This window comes from Labrus mixtus, chromosome 3 (assembly GCF_963584025.1).
Source record: "Labrus mixtus chromosome 3, fLabMix1.1, whole genome shotgun sequence".
In the NCBI taxonomy this organism is placed as follows: Eukaryota; Metazoa; Chordata; class Actinopteri; order Labriformes; family Labridae; genus Labrus; species Labrus mixtus.
Window position 1 is genome coordinate 14390560 of NC_083614.1, and position 23257 is coordinate 14413816.

Sequence of the window (23257 nt, forward strand, 5' to 3'; positions counted from 1 at the left end):
TAACAAAACCTACTGAAAGAACCAAATCAAATCATCTCAGTGTCAGATTTACTCAATAAATTCATGATTTTCCCATTACTTTCTGTCTTTATACATTACGTACGGCTCCCACATGGAAACGCTAAGTGACACAAATTGTTCACTGCATCACTTAATCAGTGATAGAATTGTGAGTAATGAAGGAATAATGTTGCCAATGTTGAAATGGATATGTAATGGGCCTTCCACTTATAATTCAAGGATGTCTTTCGTAGTCTCTCTGTCTCTTGCATTAGACAAGGAGGTATCAGGTCTCAAGTCAAACTCCATCGCTCTGAGTGGCGCTAGCAAAGGCTGGTTGACAGTGCCAGGTTCATCATCTGCATCACCTCTAATATCTGTCAGTCTGAAATGTGTGTTCAGGCAGTGTAATGTGGCTCTACTATTAAAGAAAGAAAAAGAGAGAAAGAAAGAAGGATGGGAAGTTTAAAAGAGAGGGTAAAAGTTAAAAAAAAATGGAAGGAGTGGGGAGGGGACGTGTTTTTGTATTCTGAAGGAAGAACCGGAAAAAAAGAGCTTTATTCTCTCAGAGAGAATAAACTCTCCAGTTCCCATGCCTCCTCTTGGCAGCTCTTCTGTTGTGATCCATCTAGCAGCCCTGTTCTCAATGTTTAATGACGGAAGGTCCAATCAATAAACATTACACAAGGCCTCTGTAACCTCATCCTGCTAGAGACCAACCGAACTCAAACATTGGTGGAGAAAGTTTCCGTCGAACATCTGATAGGATTCTGAGACATGAGCCAGCCGAGCTGCCTCAACATACATTTGGTCTGTTTTTTCATGGTGGTACTTTTAAATTCTCTTGAGGTTAAACCTGATCCGTCATGCCCCCTCTCCATCCTACCAACCCAGCTGACCCTATACATCTGTTGTTCCCCCTACCCCACTGGAAGTCACTGTAGTGCAGCATATGGGGATACCTGTTGTCCTGTATTTAAATCTACATGGTTTTATAATACTAATGAACCTGCTGTTTAAACTTCTTCATCATTCAGACGAGACAAAATCATAATTACTTTGCCCTGGGCTGGACGCTAGCTGTCTGCCTTTCAATTAATGTGAAGTTTCTCTAAATTAAAGATCAGTGTTTCTATTTTTTAAGTGAGTGAACCTAAAAAAGTTTATTTTTAAATGTCTCCTGAGATCCCTACATTCCACTGAGAACACAGATTATCTGAACAAAAATGTGAAATGAGCATACACTTCATAAAGCTATCAAGGTGTATAGCTCTGCACCACAAAGCGTATTTCACTTAAGGATACAATATTACATTGTATAATCTGTGTTTGGGTTCAGATCTATTCAAGCATCCTTTGTGAAGCTCATATTATGGTGAAGGGCTGATGTCAGCCACCATCTTTGGAAAGTACAAGCACCGTAAACAGAGATGAGCTGTGTTCAGGTAGACTCACTTAAAGGTCACAAAACGCCTGACTTTAAACACATAGTATGCTGCTGAGAGTGCCACCAATAGACTGAGTGTTATTTCAAGTATGGTTGAGTGAAACAGACTGTTGTTACAAAAAGGATGTAGGTCTTCCAAATGAGGCTAAAACAACAAATCAATCAATATCAATAACAACAAAATTGTTCACCAATTTGTTGTGTCATATGATTATTTCCTGTAGATCAGAGCTGTTGACATCACACACAGACAGAGCAGCATCGTATAACAACTGGTCAGCCTAAGCTGTGTTTAATTTTACTCTATGAATAAATATGACTTTGATTGATTCAAATAATGGTGATAAATGAATGATCAATAAGCATTACGAAAAGATAAATGTTCACCCACAACAGCGAAACAAACAAGCCCGTCACATAGTATGGAATCAACTGCATTTCTTTTTATAATCATTTATCTCCCTCGTTCATGATTTAAGCTGAGTAAAGCGTGTTGGTTGATGTTAAAATAAAAAGCTGCATGCATCATTCACTAACCTCTCCACATGTTCTGCCTCTGCCTGTTCAGACTGGAAGAGTGGTATGTCAGTGCCTACAGACATTGCCATAGCCTACCTGATCCAAGGCAGCTTCTACGGCCACTCCATCTACGCAACAGTGTACATGGACGCGTGGAGGAAGGACTCCGCTGTCATGGTGGTGCACCACATCATCACACTGGCACTCATCAGTTTCTCCTACGCCTTCAGGTATTTCATATGGAGTTTCATTTTGTGCATGATAGTTAAAAAGGATCTGTCTTTAACCCTTTGGGCTCTGGATTGGGCAGATATTCTGTCGTCAGGACTTGATTTTAAAATGTCTTTCATTTCATTTAAGTTGTTTTACCAGAACACCAAAAGCAGACTGGTCATTGTAGTCAGTTAACACACTTTGAAATCTCGATCAATGTGCCGTTTCTTAAATAGTTCTGTCCATGTTTCTCTGCACTCTTCGTTTTGGATTGTGTGTTACGCTAAGCTAAATACAAACCTCCATGGGATCACCTTTTTCAAACGCGAGTGGGGATAATGGGACGTCTTTACAAAATGATGAATAGGCTACTGTCAAAATAGCAAAAACAGGCAAATAGTGACGATGCATTTGAACATAGTTTCTATATAAAACAAGACACCAATGTGCTGCACTGAGAGCTCAAAGCTATTGCTCTTGTCTAGCTCTAGCCTTGAGTTGGCTCTTTGGGTAATCAGTGTTTAAAATATACAACACAGAAACGGAAAGAGACAAAGAGCATCAAACCGCTGTAATTAGAGGGAACAGCTGTGTGTTTGTGTGTGTTTGGAGAACTGAAGGGAAGGAAGGTGATCACACTAAAGGAGTTTGTGAACACGCACAATTAATATAAATATATAAACTAACCTACTGCAGGTATGTCCTCACCTTCTATGAATAGGATAATGTAGGGCTGTTTCTTTACATATTCTTTAAACACACACACCCCTCACCACTGCATAGCTGAAGCAGTGTTCTGTAAAGACGTTTTGTCAAGAGAACTTCAAGATAAACGTGAATAATACAACAGCCTGGTTTGGCCTCCACTGTTAAAACATGCATATCAGCTGCATATCAGTCACGGAAAACTTTTTTATTCTATAGTTTCAGAGCACTATTTGCCGTCTGCTTGTGGGAAGCATTCCCCCGTCTGCTGAGTTTTTTTTTTTTTCCAATGTGGGAAAAAAACAAAACAATTTGAGCCTTTGGAAGCCTTAAGCTTGCAGCGTATTGCTCACTTAGCTGAATTAAACCGTGAAGTGGAAGAGCGAATCGCACGACGGGCAGAGTGGTGCTATATAAAGTACAGAGAGGACTTTCAAGACATATATTTCCTGCATGATAATGAATTAAGTGATTAATGTTTTTTGTGCATTTTATTGCTATTAAATGAAGGTTATTTTGCATTCATGGCTATTCAAAGTATATGTTTGGTAGTTTTTCTATATCTCAATAATTCTGGCATGTTAATGTCAAAATTGGCTTTCAAAATAAGAGTTTAGTGTAAACTGTGGGGGGATTTCTTTAGAAAATTAAAAAAAAAAAAAATCTGAATGAAAGAATGCTGAGACAGAAAAATGCCTTCAAAATAAACTGCATCATGTCTTCTCTTTTTCTTTGCTTACTGTATCGGAAGACAAAATCATTTTAATATTTGAAGCTTTACATGTTTTAGAAAGTTAGTTTAATTCTTAGAAATGCACAAACAATCCTTTGACAGATGCCTCATTCAGTGCAAAGTATTTATAAAGACATGCCGTTTGTATTCCCTGCCCTTCAGATACCACAACGTTGGGATTCTGGTGTTGTTCCTCCACGATATCAATGACATCCAGCTGGAGTTCACCAAGCTAAACGTCTACTTAAAGTCCAGGCAGGGAGGATATTACCTGCTCAACGACGTGCTGTCCAACATGGGCTCTGTCAGCTTCAGCATCACTTGGTGAGGCTCACAAACACACTCAAATGTCCCGTATGTTTTCCCTTATAAGTTAAGTGTTGTGTAGCTATGGTAGCTACATATTATCTTCATGTTTCTAGCTGACTCACAAGCACACTGAAGACAAAAAAAAAAAACATGAATGGCATTTTTAGTGTCGGTTGATTTTGGTCTCCATCACTTTCAGGTTTTGGTTCCGTCTCTACTGGTTCCCTCTCAAAGTGCTGTACGCCACATGTGTGTCCAGCCTCCAGTCTGTCCCCAGCATACCCTTCTACTTCTTCTTCAACGCTCTTCTTCTGGCACTGCTACTCATGAACATCTACTGGTTCTTGGTGAGGAAACACTGCTTTGTCTTCATCAAATCAAAGAAGCTGGTTTTATGGTCTGTCTTTATGAAAACTAGTCATCATCTGGAGGGTGTACTACTAAGCAGGATTTCCAGTTATCTGGGTAACTTCAGGGTTCATTTGGGATTTTTAGTACTACGTAGGTGGTCTCACTTCTTACCGGGTAAGATCACCATGGTAACGTATGCTGAACACTTAACCTGCTCTGGAGCTAGTAATGTTTGAATGTGAAAAACCCTCTTGATCATCAGCTTTATCGTGAGAGGGAAGCAAGGAGGGAGACCGCTTTGTCTTCTCTGATTTTACAGATATATTAATTAATATAATCACTGATATCATCCTTCAACAGAGACTGAAAAAAGCACCAGAGCCTTGTAGTTCTGTTTAGAAGATTTAGAATGAAGCGTAATTACCGCTTTGGGTATGTTAAACTTGTTTCTTGGTATAGGCCACTGATCTCTCTCTCTCTTCTCTCCCCGTTCTGTCTAGTTTATCGTGGTCTTTGTGGTGAAGGTGTTAAAGATGAAAGAGGTGAACGACGTCAGGGAGTACGAGGATGAGGACGGCAGCAGGGCGGCAGCGGGACTGCTCAGAGCGCAGAAGGCAGAATCCAATGATGATGATGCTGGACATCACATCTCTGCCCAGGGGTAAGCTTCACCAAAACGTGTTTAATGTGACAGAGAGACCTCAGCACAGGGTGGGAAAATATCAGCAGCCAACTGCTGGCAGATTTTCACTACAAATGTTGAGTTTGTTTTTACTTGGAGAAGGTTTGGCAGGAGACCAGACCAGCAGTTTAAGGTGCTATTTGTAGTCTCCACATTCATAAATCATTGAGTAAGCCTGTTGCAATGTAACAGTTTTTAAGTGTTAAATTCTTATTGTAAAGGCAACACAATGCTGCCAGACTAAAACTATTAAATGAACACAATTAATGTTACATTGAAAATGTTTGAGGCAGACATATTTTTCTATCTTTAAGCTGCAGCCTTTCTATCTGATCTGAGAGACTGTTCAATATAACATCTTTATTAGCCAAATGCTAACTAGTGACAGTGTGGTTGTTACATGTTCACCATCATGGTAAAGTGTGTTAGCATGCTTTTACCTGATAATCAGTGCTGAAACAGTTCAGCTGAGGCTTATGGGAATAGTGTCAGCATCTCGCTTAGCTAAGAGTGTTCTAATAACTTTATTAGTGGTGTATCTACCACTAATAAACAAAATCCTTCCAGAAATTAAAATGAGCTCAATACAAAAAACACTTTCTGAAAAAGAGGAGAACACGCTGAAGTATTTTTATCTGTTCTTTTTTTGGCCAAAGTCTTTGTAGTATGACGGCTTACTTTTTATGGTAATAATCTGGAGGTTTTTTTTTATCAGTGCTGCTGGTATATCTGTATCCTAAAACCTTGAGCTCATTTTCTTAAAATGCCACAGATGCATATACGAAATTTATTTAGCCTATCTATTTTCCGAAAATGCACACATGGCACTTTTCTTTATCGCTGAATTCAATGTATGTTTTGTTCTCTTTTTCAATGTCACTTTAGTTTGGTTGAGCAAAAAGGACAATTTGTTCATTTGTTTTCAGGTATTGTACTGTTGACGATCAGGCCAGCGTCCCTTACTAACCTATCCTAACAGTCAATATTATGATGGTACAAAAATCGAATGTGTTGTGTAACAGGGGTCTCTCTGAATGTGTACGTGAGTTATCAGCGCTCTGTGATATCAAGCTTTGAAGAAAAAAGGCTAAGTTGACTAAAACTGAAGTATATCTTGTTTGTGTTGTCTTTATCTGAGGTCATGGCTTCATCAGTCTTTATCTGAGGAGCTGCCTTTAGTCCCCTCTCTGTCAGATTTCCCTCTATCACCTGATGCTGATTATCACTGCAGCCTTTGACCACCGTCAATGAAGACCCTGAAAGTACAAACTTCTTTTAATTTCTCCTGACAAAAAAAAACAAACAGAGCACTTCTACCCTGTGTTTTTGGGTTAAAATCCATGGATTAGGTAGCTGAAGCAGGGGCAGGCACCCTCTCCCCCCCCCCTGAAACGAGGGGTTGATGAACATTGGAGGAGATCTCCCCCCTGAGCTTGTGTAAGCAGCGGCCCTCACAGGTAGATAGGATCAAAGAGCCTGAGACCATATGGAGATGTGATTATGTGGCTCACCTTATCTGCCTGGCCTTGAACCCTGCAGATATCCCCTCTGCCTGCTAAAGCCTCACATCTGATCACCTCACCTGACAAGCTTACTCTCTCCTCTTCCTGTCCGAGACTCCTTTGCTCTCAGCTGCCTGAACCAATGATGTCCACTCTTTCTCTCTCTCCCTCTCTCTCTCTCTCTCTCTCTCTCTCACAGGAAGCACGTGCAGAATGGGATCACCAAGGAGAAGCATCTATAACAGGCTCTTTGTCTCCACCACCTGGCACGGGGATGCAAGTACAAAGCAAGACAAGACGCCCTCCTCGACTGCTTGTGCCTCAAGGGTGGCTGAAGGGAAGAGTGTCACAAGTAGACAAGAATGGAGAAAAAACAAGTTAGGCTGCGATACATATTTACTCTTTTATTTGTTTTAGGACATTTCATTTCATCACTGATATTTTATTTTTAACATTTTTTTAATTAGAGCACTGTGAATGTTTTTTTCAGGTGACTTTTTGTCTTACTGTCTCTAACTTTACATTTGATAGACTCAGTAGAAACAAACCCGTTTGAGTGAGAGTTGGACTGTGATTGTCAGGTACAGTAGTTAATTGGTGGAGTAATCGTCACTGTCACCCTGAACAGCAGCACTCTGCAGCACCCGGATAAGAAAAAAGGTTCAGGCGTGTAGTGGTTCTGTAGACTGTTAGACCGACTGTAACCTTTAGTTACCTGGTGAAGAAGCAATATGTTGATTTTGAAGGGTGTGTTCGCCGTCAGTGAAATGTTTTTTTTTTTTTTTTTTTTTTTACTCCTTTATCTGCGTTAAAAACTCCGTCCATCCCCTCTGACTCCAGACACGAAGAGAAAAAAAACAAAACATTAGTCACACGGGATACAAAGCTTTGTTCTTAGTTTTCCCTCTCATGGCGACAGCGATGCAGGAGAGCCTGCCTGGTGTTGTCTGATGCTGTTTCACCACATGTATTGATTTCCATATCATTGCACAAGTCAGTGGTGGCGCCCACACAGCTCTGCCCTCGCTGCGTCCATTAGTGGTGTGTGTAGGTACATGTGCGTGCGAGTGCGCGTGCGCGTGCGCGGAGAGAATGGCTGTAGCTGAAGCTTTTAAACTCCTTAGTTTCACAACATTTCACCTCTCACTTTGAATTCTTTTTATCTTTTTACCTGTTCTTCTGACGATCAACTGACATCAGACATTTTGACTTGTATAGACAAATCTTTTTTTTTTCTGTGTTTAGTCTTTCCTCTGTGTCGCAAACATCTGTTGCTGCACTGACATGAAGGCATACAAGCTGATTGCTGGTTTAATGACAGCATATAGCTAGAATTGATTGACTGGGTTTCAGCGTCATCATCATGATTTGATTTGTTAAAACAATAAGGATCTAAATGACATTCTTAACCAGGTCGTGGGTGGTGGTGGCTATCTGGTTCACAGGAAATTGGAACAATAGCCCAGAACTTGTGTAAAGATGAAAAATCCGTATGATAAAAACATTATGTATGCACACATTATGGTATTCAGGAATGCATGATATCGAATGATTTTGGAAATATGCTATGAAATTGTCTTACAAACATTGAAGAAAAAAATCCTCTCGCTATGTAATCATAATGTCTTTATTTACGTCTAAAACAGAAAAGTGATCTTTTCTGTTTAGCAGCAGCGGTGGCCACTGAACACATAATGTTTGTTTTTTTTCTCTGCCAAACGCATACAAACCAGTGTGTGCTCAACCCTTATATGGCTTTTTTTTTGGCTGTATTTAAGATCTATCTCAAGAAACACTTTAAGACGTGAAGGAATTACATGTGGGTCTATTTTTAGTCTCACAAAGCTTCTATTATTTGAACACAATCAATCAATCGATCACTACCGTGAAAAGGGATCTGTTTAATTCAAGTGGTTTCACTGGTTTCCTGTGTGTTTGTGTGTCAGTGGAAACAGCTGCTGCCGCTGTAGAAAATAAGGGACGTTTCTATTCTTCCCACCTTCTCGATCAAATTCAAGCTCTTGTTTCGATGAACAGCATGCTTGTGCTGCTGGAGCAGGCCGCAGATGTCATCAGTCCGTAGAAAAAGCATTTTGTTTTAGTTGTGTCTTCCACTATCCCCTCGTCTGCACTTGGGGGGGGGGAGTACAAACATTTTTTTAAATTTTACATTAACCTATCACTTTTATTGATGTAGTTCAGGTTATTATTGTTGATTTGTTTCTTGTTTTTTGGAATTGCTGCTGTTTTTGTTTTTTGTTTTCCTCTGAGAGCACTGTTGGTTTCCCAGTTGTGTTGTTTTTTTTTCTGCTGTGTGTGATGAGTCGGTGACTGTCTGCTCAGAACAGATGTTTCCAGGGACCAGGGAGAGTTGTGGTGTTCATTACAATCTGGATTTAGTCTCCGATCTCTTCCTTTGAATTTAAGTGCTGGCTCATTTGATAAGACTCCTTTTTACTGTAGTCCTTGACATCTGTACTGTAATAACATGCTTTATCAGACGTGTTACCGTGTGTAATATATCAGAGCCCCATGGCTTACAGGTTTTACTAGCATGGTGTTATAGCAGGACATGTTCTGCAAACTCAACTGTGAGAAAGCATCCATAGTTTGCTTTTATTTGTTGATGACAGGTGACAGGGGAGTGAAGTGTGCAGTAAACCCTCAAAGACCTGTGATCTGAATTAGATGGGACTTCTCCCTGAAGTCTGGTAAGGTACTGTGTGCAAAACATGCACCTTTCAATCCCTCCCACTTTGTCATACTACAATCTGTCCTGTGGTGTGATGTGCGGAAGAGCCACTTTTACAGCCAGCGGCCATTTGACAAAGAAATATCAAACAATAACACATTTCTGAACTTTTTAAACCAGTGTCTATTGTTATTTTGGGAAATGTGGTCAATCAAAAAGCCTTTTATGGCAACGTTTAAATCTTTAATTTGCTACGTGATTACTTTGTCTTCATTTACTTTCATGAACTACCTGCTGCTACAAGCAGGTGTTCACAGGATACTGCTTAATTCTATAAATTAAAAAAAATGTGTATTTATATTAAATTAATCGATTAAAGAATATTTTGCTTTTGGATCAATTTGGCTGATTCCTATTTATACCACATTGGCCCACAGTCTTTGTCATCTTTGAATAAAGTTTTAGATAAATGTGCGGCTCATGAGGCTTAGTTCAGTCAGACAACTCACCTGGCATAGAAGTTGCTGATATTTGATATCCAGGCTCTAACCTCGTCATTTGCATAGGACGAAGTGAGCACACAGGAGATCAGAGAGTGATGAGAAGATGACCAGGCAGTAATGCTGAGCATCAATAGGTTCATCACTTCCTGATTGGATACACTTGATCAGGACAGAGTGATAAATCAAAATAATTAAGCTGTGTTTGAAGCAGCATTGAGAGGGCCTCCTTTGAACCCAGGCTCTAGTGGATATTTGTGTGTAGAGCATAATATAGTCATTGTCTCAACCCTGACCCTTTCACTTCCTGGTTCAGATCGCCGGGCTGCAGGGGATTTTCATACATAACTATCAACACAGACACAATAAGGAGGTGATTAGAGAAAGCAGTGTTTTTAAACTGAGCAGAGAACTGCAAACTTTGCAAAGTGTAGTGCACTTGGGTTGTATGTTGCAAAAAAAAAGGATCTGATATGAATATGGTCTCTGACTCTGTTTGCTTACATAAACAGAACAAAAACAAGATGAGGGAGAGGTGATAAGTGATAAGTCAGCAGCTTTCTCCTCACTCCAGAGGAGGTCTTGGAACATGTGAGTTGTCTATCTAAACTAGGTCTTGGGCGTCGCTCCGTAATGACACACAGGATGTTAGCGTAAGGTTTGATTGTGCTGAACTGTCCACCACAATTATGAGCCAAGTGTTTGTGGGAGCTGGTGACGATGACGAGGAAAGCTGGTAGTGAAGGAGAGCAGAAAAGCTCTGCAGGTATTTCTCATGAATTGCACTGTAATTTATTAGTATTATTTTTATTGTTCATTAGTAGATCAAAAATTAGAAAAAGGGAAGGGAGAATTTTGGAATTTTTATGACTTTCTTGGAAGAATCGGTAACTAAAACTCTTGTTAAGTCAAAGTGCATTTTAATGATGTGTGATTAAGGACCATTGATATGTGCTGTAATTCATACAAATTGACCCTTTTTTTGTCAAACTGAATCTGACCCTTTGGATAAAGACGAATCCTTGCTCTTTTGTTATGCGATTTTAATACCATTCAGCCAATGTTATCATTTCACTTTTTTCCCTTAAAATAAAACATGTCAGTAAACAAAACATTTACTCTGTTTTTTTATTTGACTTTATTTTTTTAAATCACAACTGATATCATTTTCATTGCAAAGATCAAGTGTTGTGGATAAGATGAAACAGAGTTCAGACCGGTGGAGAGTTCATTTCAGTGCACAAACAAAACTGATTCAATAAATTAAAAATGTACCACAAAGTATTTCACTCTTGTAGGTGAATAAAGAAAATCCTGTCATTGGTACTGAGGCGGAGGGTTGGGAGCGTTGGAGGGTTGTTGGGTTGTTGGGTGGGGGGGAATCATGCAGAAAAACAAAAAACATGGAAACATCATTCACCCACAACAAGGCAAGACCAGGGCAGAGATAAGGTCGAGGAAACACTGCAGTATTTATTTAACCAACACCAACATCTTAAGAAATGTAATTACCAAGTGTTTAAGACTTTTCCCCATTCAATTCAAACAAATTCCTGTTATTCCCATTTAAGACATCCAGTGTGTAAATAGTGCAGTGCTGGCTTAACCAGTATCTTCAAACAGTTTTCAAAATCTTTGACTTCAGTTGAATCACATTTTATTACGGTCAGCAAAAAGGTCAAAGTTCAGCTCAACATGTTTTCACTGATAAAAAAAGAGTAAGGGGGAGTTGTATCCCGATGTGTTGGCTTTGAACTCCTGCACACTTTACACACATGTGCTCTGATTTAGCAGAGGGAGACAAAAAAAAACATGTTCGATGTCGGACAACTAACCTACACATGAGCTTTCAGATGGCCTCAACAGCATGACGCTTGAAATCATTACAGGTAAAAAAAAAAAGAAAAGGCGAAGTAGAAATAAGACACACCAGGTCAAACAGCAACAGAACACAATCTTCTGCGACAGAGAAAGGTGACAATGTTAAAAATAGAACAAGAAACAAAAGGGTGAAATCAGGTTTAAATTTCTACAACTATTTTTATATTAAATGCCGAGTAGGGGCGGGGGTGTACAACTATAATTTAGTGAGGATTTCTTTCCATTCATAAAATCACTACCAGGGCAACAGAATCAGGATTATCTAAACACTACTTTACATCTCATTCTGACAACTAGCCTTATTTGTAAACTTGAAATATGTTATTATAGGAGTCATTTTCACTGCATGTTTAAAGGGTCTGTCCCAATACAATACTCACATACTCACCTGTGGATGTTATCGGCCTGTGATCATTTCTTCTCTCCTCAAAGGGTCGGAGTTAAAAAATAATTCTAGCACACACACATTCTAAGAGATGTAGAGCCAGATGAAAGGTCTATTAAAGTGTCACAAGAAGAAGAATGTCCAGATCATCAGGTATTTTGCTTCTCTTTCTTTAACATTATTTAATTGTAGTTTGTTATATACGCATTGCTTAATATCATTATCCTCAATTGTTATTATTCTCTTGAAAGTCAATCAATGCTTTTCATGGATCAGGTGTAGTGGTAAAACTTCACAGACTGTGGATTCAGGAGTTCTCAGTGGAGACACAAATAATAACATGACTGATAACTCTGATAATGTTTTTTTATGAAATGTGGGCATTGTATTAAGACAGACCGATGTATAAACATATCCTTTAACAGAAAAGGAGGGGAACATATCTCAGGTAAAGACATTCGGTTCTTAACTCTGTGTTCAGATTCTCCCTGTAGCTGCCTATGGCCTCACATGAAGCCCGTTTGGCAGAATAATCACTTGTACAGTATACTGAGAGGAAGATGGAAGAGCGAGCGCTGGAACAGCAACATCGGATACTCTCATATCTTAAAAGGTGGGGACAAATTCTAAACATACGTTCCAAGGTAAGGGATCATTACAAATGAATGAAGAAAACATCGGAGTTGAAGACAGGGCAAGTGAAAAATGATTCCTGATTATTCTGGTCCAGCAGACCAAATGGATTCAGTTGGCAGCAGGACAGGATCTGACATCATAGTTTGTGGATCCGGATGAGGGATGTTGAAGTGATTCTGCTGGTTTGAAAACCATCATGACGACAGCAGCTCTGCCCAGCACACGTGTTCTTACTGGCTAAAGTGTCTCGACTGGAGGAAAAGGGTGAGATCTGGAAAACTGTGTTGTACACCTTAATGGGTCTTTGTTTTGGGTTGGGTGATTCTGCGGACGACACTGTACAGGATGCCGAAGTTCTGAAAGAGGAGCGGGAGAGAAGAGGCTGACGGTCTATACAAGAAAACCCCAAAACACATCTGCACACAAACCAACAATGTTCTGTATTGATTTCACACATGTAAACTGTACATATACATTCTACACTCATAAGGCAGGGACACTGTTAATGTTATTCTGATCTCTATTTTTCTCACATTGGAAAATTAAAAACTTATTTTATTTATCTTTCACATATTGTTTTTTTCCTTTTTGAACAAGAGATTATAGATTAATGACAAAATGATGTGTGCTCTGAGGAACACAATGAATATTTTTCTATTACTTTACATTGTACTGCTGCTGCCTTTACAGTATTATGACAGCACAGAGTTGTGCCATGTTCTCTGTGTTACCAACATGTTACTGGGTGTGAACTAGCAGGACCACTGTTGTACCTCTTGAGACCAATTTACAACTAATATAATGAGATCAAGCAGTTTAATAGCATCACTATTATTTATTAAGAAAGTTAAAGTTCAATAAGTCCAACATTTGCATTATTTTTGTTGTATTTGATCTCTCCTCTCCTGAGAGGAAAAAAGAGGCCTTTAAAATGCATGATGCATCACTATATCTAGCAGATAGCCTCGATCTTACTTTGTCTGCTGTTTGGGCCTGAGCATGTAGTGCCAATTAAGTAAAATGCACATAAAAAGCTCCCTACTGTGACAATTTTTTTTGCTCTGATAGCAGCATGGGTACATTTAAAAGAGCTGGACAGCTAAATAAAGATCTAAAAAAATGTGTAAAATATCTGTTCCAGATGCTTTAAACATGAAAACGTAGACAATAATGTATGTGATGTGGTGCATGTGTGAGAGGAGCTACAGCATGAATACACTGACTCACCTGGATGGCCAGATACATCATCCCCAAGTATGCTGCAATGCAGACTGCCAGCAGCAAGTCAAAAATAGCAGGCTTCACTCTGGAGGATGCGATAGAGAAAGAAGCAGAGTTCAAGAGAAGGAAAATAAATGTCAAGAAAGATATTGGTTTTTAAAGTTTTTTTTAGGGTTTTAAAGTTATTTATTAACTTTACAAATGGCTGGGAGGAGCTTTTAACAAAGGTATGTTTAATAAGTGTGAAGTGCGCTAAAGCAACAAGGATGAAGAGGAGTTCTTTACCTGTAAGCATTCATTGTCTGCTTTAGCTGGTCGTAGAATACAAACTCTGGATCCCTGAGGAGGAGCAAGTTAAAAGGCTTTCATTCTGACAGTGTGATAAAGCTGACCAGCATGTGAAATACATTTATATCATCCGAGGAAAAATACAGGACATACCATTTTTGACTTGGTTGAAAATGTTTTTGGTTTTTAAGCATTATGATGAATACATAAAGTTTCCATCTTGAAACTGTACCTCTGCTCACAATATAAGTGCTTCAGTCTCCGTCCTTCTCTTTACCTTTTGTCGGCTTTGACATAGTGTCTCTTGACGTCTTTGAGGTAGTGTCCGAGGTGATACTCCAGAGTGGACACCACACTGCTGTCTTTGTCCACCAGCTGAGCGGCTCGGGGCTGTGCTGTGAGCCAGTCCACCACCGCTGAGAGCTGCTCCTCCTGCACCTGCTGATCGAACAAGACAGGAAAAATAAAAGGTACACAACTATATGAGCACAGCCGCTCTAAAGACCAGCGAGCTGCACACTAAACAGCCACGTGTGGGTCTGTGGAATCCATATATAGTAAAAAATGGATATAGGATATAATAACCACATCAAGCAACACTAAAACACATTCTGAAGTTTTACATGGAGATGTTTCTTAGCAATCAGTAATTGCTAACTAGGGTTTTAAAGATGTGGTTGGTTGGTGGACTGGACAATGTATGGTAAAGTAACAACTCTATAAACAAACAATGTATGGAGATTTATTTTCATCGTACATGTTAAAACAAAAAAAAAAAAAACCTATAACAACTGTCATGATGGTAACTGTAAATGTTTCCTCTGGAATTGGTACAATGAAAAATGAATAACCAGCTCAGCTCTCAAAGTAATTTGTGTTTCAGAGGGATCTAAGATCTGGCCATTAGATTTAATAGTTTAAACGAGAGTGCCCTAGGACTTTTTCTTGCTTTTTTTTTCTTCCTATGACTGCTTGTACCCAAAGAGAACCTCTAACCTACACTTTTTTTTAATTCCTTCCAGGTTGCACTCCTTTCTACATTTCTTGGTAAACGGGCTGTATTTACATCCAGCCTAGTCTTATGACCATTCAAAGTCCTTTTACACTTCATGTCACATTCCCCCATTCACATCAAATTCATACACTGATGGCAGAGGATGCTATTTATCAGTATTAACTGATCTCGTTCATACACATTGACACGCTGCTAACTAGGCCGTTCAGACACTTCAACATGTGGACTGCAGGAGCTAGGATCGAAACGCCTGCCTATCAATTTAAAGACTGCAGACCCTACCAGTTGGCCACAGCTGTCCCCAACTCAACACCACTACTTTATTTCATGCAATACAATACATTTCTACATTTCATCTTCAACATACAGTACTGTAGGTAACGTGAGCATGCATTCATCCATATAAAACAGCTGTTTATCTGTCATATCTGTAGGTTTGATCTTTCACAGATACTTTATTCTTAAACTGAAGTTACAAGAAGTACCTTCAATCACCCATGATTTAACCTCAACCACTGTGATGGGCTTTATGTAGAATAAGACTTAAAGAGAAAAGGCAGCTGGCTATAGAAACTTACCATCTGTTCAGTGAAGATCTTCAGGTCTCCAGGCGCCCCCTGTGTAGACACAGATACAACATGTCACATCAAAACTTCAAATCAGATCAAATATCCATAGTCCATGCACATTCACCATCTGTGTGTTTACCTTCTCAGTGAGGTTGTATATGACACGTGCCAGGGCTTCTGCTACCAACTTGGTGTTCCTGCTGAGTTTCTTCACATCTACATGAGGCCTATAGGACACAAACACAAGCGTGCAGACAGTTAGAGAGGGAACTGAAAATAAAAAGCGAAGAGAAACTAACCTTGAGGAAACCCATTAGAGAGCAAATGCACAAATTTAAGAGAGAAAATAACCTATTGGTTGAGTGTGAAACTATCACAGAACACATGAATGAGCTTAAAGAGATGGAGAGCTCAAGGAATAGAATAAAACGCATGTGGAAAAACAGAGATGAAAAGTGTTTCCCCCACAATAAAAAAAAAGGCTGCAAGTGAATAACCTCACGTTGATTCCACATCTGACTGAAGTGCATGAATACAGTCATATGTGATGTTAAAGTGCACTGGCCACATGACTCCTCTCTTTATGCAGAAGAAGGATTTAACATGATGGAACAGGAACTGGTCTACAACAATACCAACGACATGAGGGAAAATTAGCTTGTTTAGGACAAAAACCCATTTCTTTTGGTGACTAAGAGACTTGCAGTAATGAACCCACCCAGCAGGGGGCTCTCCCGCTCCGTGGCGAGAGGAGGGGGACACTGACCGCACGTCCATGATGCTGGAGCGCTGAGCCAGGCGATGGGATGGCAGGTGGGACAACGTGAAGGCTGGAAGCCGACGGATCCCGAAGCGCTCGTGTTCCCAGGCCAGCATGTCGTCTGCTAGGTTAATTTTCTTGTGGACCATGGAGAACTTGACCTCTGGGTACTGACTGGAGACCACCTGAGAGACCATGGAAGAAAGAAATATAGTCCTTCAGTGTACCATATAATCGAACAAATGCTGCTGTTTCACTCTCTCCAGTTAAAAATTAAAAGCCTTAAAAGAGAATTTTAAAACACATGTATGTTAAACCTCCAGGGCATCTGTAGTACTGAACTGTAAACAAACCTGTACACATGTGTTGGAATTGGTTGAGAAAATATTCAAGTTTATGCGTTAATTACTCACTAAGCTTTCTTTCTTCAGAACTCACATGAAGTGGCTTCAGAAAAAAAAACAAAATCTGCTTTTATAAGACAGACATATTTTAAGATATGTCTCGAGAAAGTATGGATCTATGGATCTGCTGCCCATTAAGTGTGTTCTGACATGTTTTTGTTCAAGATTGTATAGACAGAGACTGTACTTCATGTGAATCAAGTCTTTAGGGTTCTTACCATCTCCAGCTCCTTGAGCAGGGAATACTGAGGAGTTCCCTCTTTAGGGGGTTTGGACACATGGAGGTGCATGGAGTCCCCGTTCCCCAGAGTGTCCAAACACAACACGAAGGCTACGTTGTCCTGCAGCAGACTGGAGTCTGTGGTTAAAGGGAGGGACAGGTATTGATGACATTATTATTATTATTGGAGATGTTGACGAACATGGTAAGGAAAAGGGAATAATAAAACTATTGACATTTATTAATAATATCGCAGGTTGATTGAAAAAAAAAATAGGAAGAATTGTATTTGACATGTGACGTTACCTGTATGGTCAAGATTGTCTTCCAGCCAACGTTTGGTGCCCTGGTAGTTAAACTTTCCTCCTCCAGATACAAAGAACAGCAGGTTGTACCTGAACACACAACATGAGTCACTCATCAGTCAAATTAAGGAAACGATCCCCTGAAGGAGAGTGTTGAATACTTGGATGTGTGGACATGGAAACCAGAGTAGTAACTGTATCAGTTAATATTACTGCTGTTGGTAAATGAAGCGGATGCCTTATCGAACATTGATGAGAAAATGAACATGAGAATATAAAGTCTCTTTCCTATTAAGCACTGCATGAACTCCTCCTTCCACTCAGCTGTTAAAGACATTTAGATAACGAATGAGCCTGTGCTGTATTATTGACAGCTATGAGAGTTTAACAGTCTGTTGAGAGTCTTACAGCCAGCAGAGTGATCATAGTGTGATTTCAGAAAGCTTTTAAGAGTACTGCACTGCTCTTAAAACAAATGTAATGGACATAACAACTAGACTTTATGTTGAGATTAATTCCTCAAGACAAAAATGAAAACCACTTCTTAATTTCATCATACGTACAGTTTAGACAGTCAGAGTGCAGCTAAGAGTTTTATGAATGTGTGGAATAATGGGACATTGTACTTTTTAATGCAGCTACGTGCTAATCAGATTAACTTCTATTTGAGGCTCAATAGTTTCAGTTTCAGTGCTGTGGCCAGAACTCACGCAGCGTGTGTTCTCTTGTAGGTGTAAAGTTTGGAAAAGAGACGAGCCAGCTCTAGTAACATGGACACTCCACTGCCGTTTGAGTCCGCTCCATACGAAAGCCACTGGGAACAACAAGACAGAGAGAGACATTACAGCCAGGTAGCATTACTGTCTTTTCCCTGAATGACAACAAACACTTTGACTCACATGTGAGGACACTCCATGTCTAACTAATCTGTGAGTAAAAATAAAATGTTTCATTAACAGAATCCTGCATACTTTAGCTGATCAACTTTTACCCCAGCTGCCAAATTCCCGTGTTTAAAAAAATAAAAAAATAAAAAATAATCAGCCAGGGCATATTAGTAGGAGAAAAGAAGCATTGAACATACTGGAGCGACACCAAAGGAGTCGTAGTGAGCAACCACAACAATAGTGGGCAAGTCCTCTCCTCCAACGCCAGCCAGACGACCCTGGGGATTAAAAACAGAGGTTTTAGACTACCTTTTAAAAACTGTAGTCAGCGTGTGTGGAGTAAATGTTGGCAGAGCACAGAGGGTTACAGTCACAGCTGACATCCTGACGAGACCTTTGAAGTAAAAACCTCAGTCTTTCACCTTATCCCCCGCAGTCAGACTAAACCTCTTTTTTTTCTGATTAAGCGACAAAGCTCAGATTAGAAAGTCCTTTAGTAAAACTTCACTCATTCCTGCTTTGTTTTGCAACCATTCTGACTCAAACAGTTGGATGCAAAATATAAACAATGACGAAAGCCATCCAAATCTCTTTGTGAAGTGACTATAATATTGTAGCATTCTTGTTAGTCTGAGCATAAAAATTAAAGAGTTACATTCACTCAAATTGAGCATTCATAATCTCCTTGTTAAGACTCTCGTGTTACCATAAATCTAACTCCAATTACCCTGAGAGCAAAACACAGAGCAACTGATGTCCAGTCAGGCCACCAGCCTGGGGTGTGTTTGTGTGTAAAGTATAACTATAGTCTTAAAATTTATTATTTCTGAACTCCATTTGAAATCAGTTTAGAATCCAGTTCTAGTCATTCGGTTCATACAAGTGTTTTTGTTCTGTGATTTTCATTCTCACCCACATGTTCAGAAAACACTAAATATTTTATTAAAGAAATGTATTTAAACAGCCTGCTCTAAAATGCCTTAGTACTTATTTAAAACTGGTGGTTGATTAACAATTTATATTCATTTATAATGGTTAAACCAACAATTACGCCTTAATGTATCAACGCATCAGTTCACATATGATTGGCCGAGACAACAGGGAGGGCCCACTGCCTACTTTGTGCCCTTTAACCTGTTTCTTTAAAATGTAACTTGAGAAAACTTTAGAAACATTATTGAGGGATTAAGTAAATTCATTCAAACAGCATTAGGTTAAACAGGCAAATAGTTCTGATAGCAGTAAACCAGAAACATGTAATCATGAACACAATCTCGTTCAGAACCGGTTTGAGTTTATCTCATCTTCATTCTTGTTGGCTGTGGGAGGAACCTCGACCAGGCGCGCAGAAAGAAAACTATACTAAACTTAAACTAACACAAAAGCAACAATACAGTTTTTAAATCAAGAATATATCTGCTCAAAGTCAACAGCACAAACTTCTATTCTGTCTGATGTTACGGTGAAATCGCCCTGAAACCCTCTGAGGTTATTTATTATTATTATTTTATACATTTCAAACAAGCTTCTAAAGACCAAATAATTAAATGATAAGAACAGTGAGTTTACAATACTGGAGCCTATAATCAGAGAAATCTGGTATCTTGAAGCAGCTTTTTGTTATTCTTTAGATCTTTATGTTCATGTGTCTCAAAGTAACATTTGAATAAGATTGTGTTTATGACTACGACGTTCAGCCTCTCACCTCTAAACTTGTGATGGCCCAGTCACTGATGGCTTTACTCTGCGCTCCACTGGTCACCATCTGGAAGCCGTTAGCTGTGGCCGTATGCAGCAGCACTATTTTAAAACAGAGGAGACAGATCATTATTATTGACTGATTGGCACATTTTAAGGTCATGAAGAGCACTTGTCCAAATCATAAGTGTAATACTAATTTCTGTGTAATAACACAGAAAGTGAGCGAACAGCAGGTACAGTCCAGACAGAATGACTCTCTACCTTCAGCTGCTGATAAGGAGCCCTGTGACGAGGAGGAGGTCAAGGTTTGGGTGTAGATGGACAGCAGCTCATCATCCTCCATGGCAAAGTAGACGGGGACGATGGTCTCAGTAGCTAACATCTCAGGCTCAAGCTCCATGAACTGCTGCACAGGATAAACAAAGAGGATAACATTTTGACAAACACAGAGCATTGTTAACATTGGTATTTGTGAGCATCAGATGGTTTAAAACTGAAAGAAGAAGTCTGATTTAAGTGAGTTTTGTTTTGTTCTGACTGAGATACTGGTGCTTCAGTGCAACATCTACAAGATCAAAAGTTGCATATAAGACCTTTAAATTTTGTAATCAAAGAAATGGTCCTTTAAGATTAATTTGTCCTTGGCCAGAACAAACGAACAAAGACAATTAAAACTAAACAGGTTTGGGGTGATTATGATGAAGGGAACAGCTCTGCAATATAAATAAAGTTTGGCAGGAAGGGATGCTACTCATCTCTTGTACCATCCATGAAGTTTAAAAAAAACCCCAAAAAAACAAAAAACTTGTATGGACAGCCTTAATTTTTCTCCTCATATCTGCTGATGACATTTACATTGATGCATCACCAGGGCCTCTCTCCTGTTTCTCGATGGAGCGACGTGCTTAATAGTTCAGAAAGCAAAGTTATGAACACACAATGAAAGTGGAAAAGAGCGTGGACGAGACTGATTTATAATAACAGAGTGCTTTATTACCTGTACTATGTCCTGGGGAACAGCAGACATGTTCTTGGGCAGGATGATGACAACAGCACCAGCTGACTGTCGCAAGGCTTTCTGGTACTCTTCATAAGAGAAGTCCGCCAGCCGCATGATAACACAGCGGCGACTTAGTACCTCTGCCTCCACAGTACGGGCCTCAGTGTTCAGGATGGCATTTCTGGTACCTGGAAGAGAAAAAACCCACTGCTCATAAACTACTGTATTTTACTGTGTTAATGTCGAGGCTAAAATAGATTGATCACACTCAGATACTTGATACAGTTCAAATAAGATAGGTTTACTTCATCTCTTCAAATTCACTGTCAATACATAATCCATCTAAAGTACCACAGAAAAAGCGTTTACTACACATTAGGTCTACACTCCCTCCCGCCCACTACGCTCTGCCAATGAAAGGCGTCTGGTCCAACCTTCACAACAGGGTCATAAGTCTCTGACTAGACTCTTCTCCTCTGTCGCCCCCCGGTGGTGGAATGAACTTCCAAACTCCTCTGCACCTTTAAGAAAACGCTAAAGACCCAGCTCTTTCATGAATACCTACTAACTTAATGATGATGGTCTCCATATTATTGATGATGATGATGATGGTTGTGACGATGGTTTTTGTTTGATAACGATGACTTATAAGATGGTTTCTATACTGATTAGAGCTCTCGAGAACTGCCGTCAATGTTGTGCTTTGCCTCTGGTCACTTCCTGTCAACACCTGTGTGTCCAATCGGACTCAAAGCTGATCGTTTGCTCTTGACTGACATTGTTCCCCTTTCTCTAGATCCTTGCTTGTGTTGTTCTTATTCTCTGATGTACGTCACTGTGGATAAAAGCGTCTGCTAAGTGAATTGTAGAATTGTACATTATACATAAACTTCATATATATAATATATATAGTGATATCTTATCATGATCATATTGTCAGGAATACTGAGAGATAAAGATCATACTGACATCTGTACACTTTGACAAACGTGACATATTCACAGTTGTTTACATAAATCAATTTATTAAATCTTTATTTAAATCACAGAAAACGTTTTGTGTTTATTTAATTAAAGTTAGACGTATTTTAAAACACTGATCTAAATAAACAATCCATTCTAATAATAACGAAATGGGTAATATATATGTTACATAAGGGACACCACACTCTGCGTTGTTACTTTGATTTACATTAAAGCAGTAATCTTTCTGGTTTGCTTTGAGCTAACTAGACACTGCCTTGTAGCATTGCTATGCTACATCAGGAGCTAGCACGCTAGCTAGCTGTCATTGAAATGTTGCTTCGGTTTACTTAACATTAGCTGGAGACGATAACTCGGGTTAGGGTTAGGGGTAGTTGCAGGCAGAGCTTGACCACGTTCCGGTGAATTTTGAAGTGTTTAACTGTAGTCTCGTATACAAAAAGAGAGCGATATTAGCAGACTTACCGTAGGGCTGCCCCTGCAGGTCGTACTGCTGCATGCGATACACCGTGAACTCATGTGCCGCCTCGGCCGGCAGCGGAGACACCAGGATCAGAACCGCGGGGATAAACACGATGAAGGTGAGGGGAAACGATGATTTAAACATGTTATCAAACACTTCACTAGCCTCCTCAAACATCGTGGCGACTGTTTTCTACGCAAAGCTTGAAGGAAAAAAATACAATATATATTCAGCTGGTCTGCTCTCTCAGCGAGCTATGACAGCCTGGGACCCGGATGTGCTCACCAACCAACCACAGCCCAAGAAAGTGAAGAATATGATCAGGCACAAAATGTGGACAACCCGTAACTCTGGACTGCGGAGTGTATCGCAAATGCAACATACCTGACCTGTTTCTTAAAATGAGTTCAACCCACTGTTATTTTTTGTTTTGTTTTTTAAAATGTGGATTATTTATCCTATAGGCTAATCAAGTATTCAATCAGCGGTCCTTTCAGGGATCTTACAGGACAGCTATATTGAAGTTCCGCATTTTGTTCAAACAACACTGGGTGGCGCTGTTAGTCCAGTATGGCAGAGATCCTCCTTTGATGCAATCATAAAAGTTTATCTGCTACACAGCAATTGCATTTTAACAGCACAGACAAGTTGTTTGGTGTGAGAAAATAATCAAAATAATGATTTCAAATTGTGTACATTTGACAGACATGATGCAGTCTAATTGGATTTCATATCAAATGCTTCCTGGTGTTGTAGGCTACACCATATCATTTTAACATCTTGCATTAGAGCTGAGGCTCATACATCTCAGAATGTCAATTGATCCTTACTCTGCAGTATTTACACATCTGATTTCCTTAAAAAAAATTTAAGTTACACAAGAGAA

At 39.5% G+C, this 23257-nt stretch overlaps 2 protein-coding genes across 6 annotated transcripts in view; one reads left to right on the forward strand and one right to left on the reverse strand.

Moving 5' to 3' along the window:
- Positions 1-10763, forward strand: part of cers1 (ceramide synthase 1) — a 28851-nt gene extending 18088 nt beyond the window's left edge. Inside the window, exons 3-7 of the mRNA XM_061032956.1 lie at positions 2016-2196; positions 3780-3941; positions 4126-4273; positions 4778-4938; positions 6661-10763. Coding sequence (XP_060888939.1) covers positions 2016-2196; positions 3780-3941; positions 4126-4273; positions 4778-4938; positions 6661-6703 — 695 coding nt within the window. The 3' untranslated portion in view covers positions 6704-10763. The remainder of the gene's footprint in view (positions 1-2015; positions 2197-3779; positions 3942-4125; positions 4274-4777; positions 4939-6660) is intronic.
- A 343-nt stretch (positions 10764-11106) lies between these two features.
- Positions 11107-22611, reverse strand: ncln (nicalin). Of its 5 annotated transcripts, none has more exons than XM_061032936.1 (15): positions 22374-22611; positions 20923-21113; positions 20187-20328; positions 19930-20024; positions 18422-18502; positions 18048-18151; positions 17339-17427; positions 17031-17170; positions 16367-16593; positions 15788-15875; positions 15658-15696; positions 14342-14505; positions 14062-14115; positions 13783-13861; positions 11107-12911 (listed from the first exon to the last, which is right to left on the reverse strand). In XM_061032936.1, exons 1-15 carry the CDS (start codon positions 22546-22548, stop codon positions 12849-12851), a joined length of 1731 nt encoding a protein of 576 aa, XP_060888919.1. In that variant the 5' UTR covers positions 22549-22611; the 3' UTR covers positions 11107-12848. The 5 variants fall into 5 exon arrangements, with proteins under 5 accessions (XP_060888919.1, XP_060888930.1, XP_060888923.1 ...); XM_061032947.1 differs by having other exon boundaries at positions 14342-14502; positions 16415-16593; positions 20187-20331; XM_061032940.1 differs by having other exon boundaries at positions 16415-16593; positions 20187-20331.
- Between the last annotated feature and the right edge of the window lie 646 nt (positions 22612-23257).

Bases quoted from the DNA above. Each gene is read 5' to 3' on its own strand.
- ncln (XM_061032921.1), bottom strand. From the start codon at position 22,548: ATGTTTGAGGAGGCTAGTGAAGTGTTTGATAACATGTTTAAATCATCG. The intron at 17,428-18,047 runs GTGAGTTCTGGC...TTGTGTGTTCAG, and splicing joins TACAAGAGAACACACGCTGC to GTACAACCTGCTGTTCTTTG. The intron at 15,876-16,366 runs GTGGGTTCATTA...TGTGTCCTATAG, and splicing joins GCGGGAGAGCCCCCTGCTGG to GCCTCATGTAGATGTGAAGA.